This window comes from Lycium barbarum, chromosome 2, assembly GCF_019175385.1.
Source record: "Lycium barbarum isolate Lr01 chromosome 2, ASM1917538v2, whole genome shotgun sequence".
NCBI lineage: Eukaryota > Viridiplantae > Streptophyta > Magnoliopsida > Solanales > Solanaceae > Lycium > Lycium barbarum.
This window is the reverse complement of record NC_083338.1, coordinates 118,433,166-118,439,483: the sequence shown is the minus strand read 5'-3', so window position 1 is coordinate 118,439,483 and position 6,318 is coordinate 118,433,166. Positions and strand designations below refer to the sequence as shown.

At 36.0% G+C, this 6,318-nt stretch overlaps 1 protein-coding gene across 1 annotated transcript; it reads left to right on the top strand.

Annotated features, from left to right (window-relative positions):
* Positions 1-1,444: 1,444 nt before the first annotated feature.
* On the top strand, positions 1,445-5,870 carry LOC132626909 (protein NRT1/ PTR FAMILY 5.10-like). Its single transcript, XM_060341940.1, has 4 exons — positions 1,445-1,624; positions 2,999-3,216; positions 4,315-4,844; positions 5,004-5,870. The coding sequence occupies exons 1-4, from the start codon at positions 1,486-1,488 to the stop codon at positions 5,821-5,823; spliced, it is 1,707 nt and encodes a 568-aa protein (XP_060197923.1). The 5' UTR covers positions 1,445-1,485; the 3' UTR covers positions 5,824-5,870.
* The last annotated feature ends 448 nt before the right edge of the window (positions 5,871-6,318 follow it).

The following is a 6,318-nucleotide window of genomic DNA, read 5'->3' as shown; positions in this document are numbered from 1 at the left end:
AACAGCCAAACATACGTGATATGGTTTATTTGTTTAAAAAAGGGATCGATTCAATATGAGTGACCTATGCAGTAGCCCAGGCCCCAAAATTGTCGCCTAAGTTGCTCAGACTAGGGTGCGGGTGTCCGATATGGGTGTCGATCTAGAGGTTGGATCCGTTATGATCTAAAATTTAAGATGCGGAGATATATCCAAGTACGAATACGAGTGCGGGAATTCGGTTAAATAATTTAAATATCTAAAAATAGAGTTATATGTCTAAATTATGAGACCTTATGTGGAAGACTTACAAGATATTCTGAGGAGAAAATATTGATCAAAAGGAGAATCCTAGAAGGAGATATAAGAAAAAGGATTGACATAAATATTTCTATATACAAGGTATTTCATTTCTTCAATTTCACATTTGCTTTTGGTTTGATTTTAAAAATCATTGTATATGTCCTAAATTTTCTCCGTTGATTTTGGTCAAAGTACCCAAAATCGGTTGACTAGATCGGGTACGGGTCAAAGCTACACCCATATCGTGTCGACACGGGTGCGGTACGTGTAGAGTCCGAGCAACTTAGATTAACGCCACTGACAGTGACATGGGAATATCTTTTACTCGCTCCATTTGAACTTGTTTGTCTGATTTTTCTTATTAGTCAGTTTTAAAAAAAAATGCCTCTTTCCTTTTTTATCAACTCTTTAATTACATCTTTTCACGTGGCATATCTAAAATCACAAAATTAAATGACATTTTGGTACATTTTATATACCTTTATGTAAGATCACATAATTCAAAAAATTTCTTTATTTTTTTAAATTTTGTGGCAAGTCAAAATCAGACAATCAAATTGAAAGGGGAGTAGCAAACACCATCAATGAGGCATATCAGTGCTGTCCAGTACCTTCTATAAAGTAAAGCAGAGAAAATAACAAAAATGATCCCTCAAAGGGTAGGTTCAAAATAATCTCTTAAGTATGCACCGAGCAGTTTTAATTTTTTAAATTTGCTTAAAAAAAGATATTTTTAGTCTTCGTCAAATATTTATCAAACTTAGTTTTAGATTTTTGACGGGATATGAAAAAAGAAAATTAGTGGAAACTCCATTTATAGGTACAATTTTGTTTGTTTTTGATTCTGCTATTTTGATTATTTCTAGAGTCTGTGCAACTTTTTGAGGTATAATTTGTGATTTCTTTTTATATCTTTTCAACGTGTAGTTAGTTTCTTGTGTTGCATATTGTAAAATTTGATGAAATTTTCTTGATGTTTATACTCAAATCTAACAAACATAAATTGTTAAATATTTAACAAAGACTAAAAATATTAATTTATAACAAACTTAATGGAACAAACAAAATGTTCAATGCATACTTAGGGACTATTTTGAACCTACCCTAAAATACAAGGACCATTTTTGTAAGTTTCTCAAGTCAAACACATGTAGTAGTATTCAGTTATTGGCGTGCAGCGTTAGCTTAATTGTGCCACTGAAAATGGATTATTTAGAAGAAGAAGCAGCAGCAGCAGCTTCAAGACTTTCTGACGACGTCGTTCCAGGGTGCGTTGACTACTATGGCCATCCAGTCCAACGATCAAAATCCGGTCGATGGCGATCCGCTTCTCTCATCATATGTATGTTAAACTTTTACTCCCCGTTCCAATTTATATAATACTTTCTTTTTTAGTCAGTTAAAAAAAATGACTTCTTATTATATTCAATAGCAATTCCAACTTTAAATTTATCCTTTTATCCTTAATGAAATAATTTCTAGCCACACAAATTTATACGTTATTTCAAAACTCTTGCTTTAAGGAGTATATGTTATGACCCTGTTTACATAGTTAAAAATAATTTTTATATGGAAGAAGTTGTGCTAGTGGAGTGACCGATTTGACCTACTTAGCTCAAACCATTTTTGCTTATCAAGAAGAGAAGAAATGTGTTAAATCCAGTTAAGGTGAATTTGATACGGAATTAGTTGTGGTTGTGGAGTGAGCTGTTTCATATTGATAGCCCCAAGTGAATTGACTTGGTATTAAGCATGTTATAAGCAATCATAATCGTGTATTTCATTTTTTTTTTTTTTTTTTTTTTGTGGAAATTCCTACAGTCAGTCAATTTAAATTTAACAGCTATTGATGTGAAAAAAAATGAAGTATAAACTTAATCCATACGTTGTGAGATATAGACAAGGCTGAAATATTTACTAGTTTTGACTTTTTAACCTTCATCCTGTGATTCCATTTTTCATTTTATGTAGACGGAGTATTAGGGTGTGTTCGGTATGAAGGAAAATGTTTTCTTGGAAAATAAGTGGGTTTCTTACTTATTTTCTTGTTTTCGGTAAGTAAGCAAAAAATATTATCCTAAAAGCATTTGTATATAATGTAGACAAATACTATGGGAGGTGGGGGTGGGGGTGGGTAGGGGTGGTAGGGGGTGGGGGTGAAGATGAGGTGCGTTCGAGGGTGGGAGGACACAATCAATGTGGAATGCCACTTGTGGAACTTGTTTTCCCTACTTCCACGAGGGAAGTGATTTTTAAGGAATTTGTTTTCCTAGAGAAGATGTTTTAAAAAACTTATGACCAACCAAACATGGGAAAACTCCATTCTGAACACACCCTTAATTCATATTATTCTGTTATTGTTACTATAAATTTAAGGCTCCAGAGGACCTTGAACAAGAAAGAGTGATATATGGACATCACTGTACCAAAAAGATCTCTCACATTGGGTTTTGATATTTTATTGCCCCCAGTGAAATGGCTTGTTGTTGGAAGGACATATAAGCAATCATAGTCTGAGTGTTGTTCAAGATTTCTTCTGTCCCCAATTTGAGCTTAACACTAATTAATCCGAAAAAATGTGTTTCAAGCTTAATGCATGCATCACAAGATTTAGGCAACTCTGAACATTTTCTGGTTTTAATCTTCATAATATAGATTCCATCTTTCATTTAGGCAGAGTGCCAGTTACTATTATTGTTATTATGGTATATGGCAGGCGTGGAAATGGCGGAGAGATTTGCATATTATGGTATAAATTCTAACCTAATTAATTACTTGACGGGGCCATTGGGGCAGTCCACCGCAGCAGCAGCGGAGAACGTGAATGCTTGGTCTGGAACGGCGGCGCTCACTCCTCTTTTGGGTGGTTTGGTGGCTGACTCCTTCCTTGGCCGTTATCGCACTGTTGTTTTTGCTTCTCTGCTTTACATTTTGGTGAGTGTTAATCTCTCGTTATAGTCCCCTAAACCTCAAAGCAATATACATGTGTATTGGATTAAATAAGATGATATTATCATTTAGGGATATTGTTCTTTGTGGTACTTCAAGTGATTACTGTAGATTCATTGCTTGAGGCTCCAATAACCTTTATCCTATTTTGTTTCAAAGGTTTGGTCTTTTGAATTTGAAATGATGTTGCAAAATTATAATGTGAAACCAATCATTACTTCTTTCAATGGATGTTTGAATTTGCACCTTGTACCTAACAGAATTACAACAGGATTGTACCTTGAAGAGCTATGAACCTCACTATATCATGGGAATATGACCCATTCACATAGTCGTTGTTTTGGATTTTTTCTTTCTAATTTTTTGTATGATTTTAATTTATAAACCTTAATATAAGATGTCAAAAGATTTTGATCTATTTTCGTGGAAGAAAAGCTTCTTTGGGAGCAATGTAGCGTAGGTGGATTCAATACCAAGGTTAGCACGGTTAATGATATCAGCCCAAGTATTAATTACACGACCTTCACTGTCAACTACAGATTGGTTGAAATTGAAACCATTTAGGTTGAAAGGAATAGTGCTGATACCTTTCACGCCACAAAGATCTATATGGAAGGGCAGTTTTGTTGATACATTCCTCTTGAGAATCTTTTTTTTTTCCAACTTTGGATGAGTTTGAGGCCTCCAGCACCCTTTTTGAATAATTTTTGTTCCCTCAAACTTTCCTAAGTTGAAAATATACGCAATCTTCAGGCACCAGTGCTAGTAAGGCCAAGCCTAAAGCAGCTCCACAAGCATCAGCTTAAACTGATGGTATTTGATCTTCCTCCCTCTGATGACGAGGAAGAGGAGCATCTCCCTGAAGAATTGGAAGACCAGAGGGCATAGAAGGAATGAAGCCATTTATTGGCTGATCATAATTGGGAATTCTATTTAGAAGAAGGTTTTTATGTTCAATGTTGTATTGGATAAGGTTGACAATTTGTACAGACGGGCTAGTAGAATTTTAAATTCAGTTAGACCAGTCTTCTATTTAGAAATGGCAATAATTTCTACTTCTTCTTTTGATTCGTATGATAATAGGGACTTGGATTATTGACACTTTCGGCTGTCTTGCCTTTGTTCATCTCTTCTAACTGCCAAACTACTGATAATGGCAATGCATGTTCTCCTCCTCAACTCCAAGTTATACTATTCTTTTTCTCATTGTATCTGGTGGCAATAGCTCAGGGAGGACACAAGCCTTGTGTTCAGGCTTTTGGAGCTGACCAATTCGATCCACTAGATCCCAAAGAATGCAAAGCCAGAAGTTCCTTTTTCAACTGGTGGTACTTTGGCATGTGTGGAGGTAATATTGCGACTGTCTCGGTTCTGAACTACATCCAAGACAATTTTAATTGGGGTCTTGGGTTTGGAATTCCTTGCATTGCCATGGGCCTTGCACTTGTCATTTTTTGGCTTGGTACATTGACTTATAGGTTTAGCAGCATATCCGAAGAACAAAGCCCATTTGTGAGAATTGGCATGGGTTTCCTCAAAGCAGTGAGGAATTTGCGTGCCACATCTGTAGAAGAAACGAGACTGCAGTGTCATCAAAATTCTCAGCAATTTGAGTAAGAATTGTCAGCTATAAAGCTTTCTTTATATGTCATGCTGAATAGTCAGATAAGTGTTGACTATCTTAACCAGAATATTAAACTATCTTCTGCTATAAAAATGAGGCTTTGGGAACAGAATTATACTGGACAATACTTGATATAGACTGTTTACAGGTTTCTGAACAATGCCTTGCTTTCACCTGATGATCATTCAGCTGAAGATGGACAAATTTCCAACACCAATGATACTGAAGAAGAAAAGGGACTTGTCAGGCTGGTTCCTGTATGGGGTTCGTGTTTGATATATGCGATCGTATTTGCTCAAGCGTTCACTTTATTTACAAAGCAAGGAGTCACAATGGACAGATCAATTACACCATCTTTCAAGATACCATCTGCTGCCCTTCAGTCCTTTATCAGCCTTTCTGTTATCATATTCATTCCAATCTATGAGCAGATCCTAGTACCTATCACGAGAACTCTTACCGGAACTGCATGTGGTATCACGAAACTCCAAGGAGTCGGATCTGGGATCTTTTTGTCTGTTCTTACTATGGCAATTGCAGCTCTAGTAGAGATGAAGCGCCTAGAAATTGCGCGAGAATATGGATTGGTTGATGTACCAAATGCAACAGTTCCAATGACTATCTGGTGGTTAGTTCCACAATATCTTTTATTTGGAATTACTGAAGTATTCACAATGGTTGGTCTGCAAGAATTCTTCTATGACCAAGTGCCAAGAGAATTCAGAAGCATAGGTCTCTCTCTTTATCTTAGTATTTTTGGTGTGGGGAGCTTTCTAAGTAGCTTCCTCGTCTTTGTTATTGAGAAAACCACAGGTGGTGATAGAGATGGTTGGATTTCAAACAACTTGAACAGAGGACATCTAGATTACTTTTATTGGCTACTTTCTGGACTAAGTGCTCTTGGATTTATCACATATTTGTATTTTGCAAGACATTATGTTTATGCTCTTTATGGAAAGGTCATCTGAAATTTTATAAATTGAAAGCTCTTATGGTGATATTTGACTTTTCTTTATTTGTTTCCTTTGACATTTTTTATGTTTCCCGTACAACTGCTATATTCGATTGCTGAGGGCTTATCATGGGTGAAAATCACTTTCCAGATATACCGTGGTACAAATGTTGACCCTTTTTTTTAATGTAAAAATCATAGGCCTTGAACATTGGTTCCACTCTTAGGGTAAAGAGACTAAGGTGGTTTCCCTGTATGGAGTAGGCGTTTAGGATATGCAATCTGGTTATCATAATCATCCACTCTGTAAACCACGCATGGTTTCTATGTATGAGGAAGCCACTGGAATTGAATAGAGCTTTGATGACTTATATTTACTTGTGGCTGGACTTGGTGTTTATTGCATTCACTTTATTTGTAGTTCTCCAGAAATATTATATTTACAATTATTGATGTGACTGGAATTTGGAGAATTCCGGGATGTGCACTCGTGCACACTTGCATCTGCAGC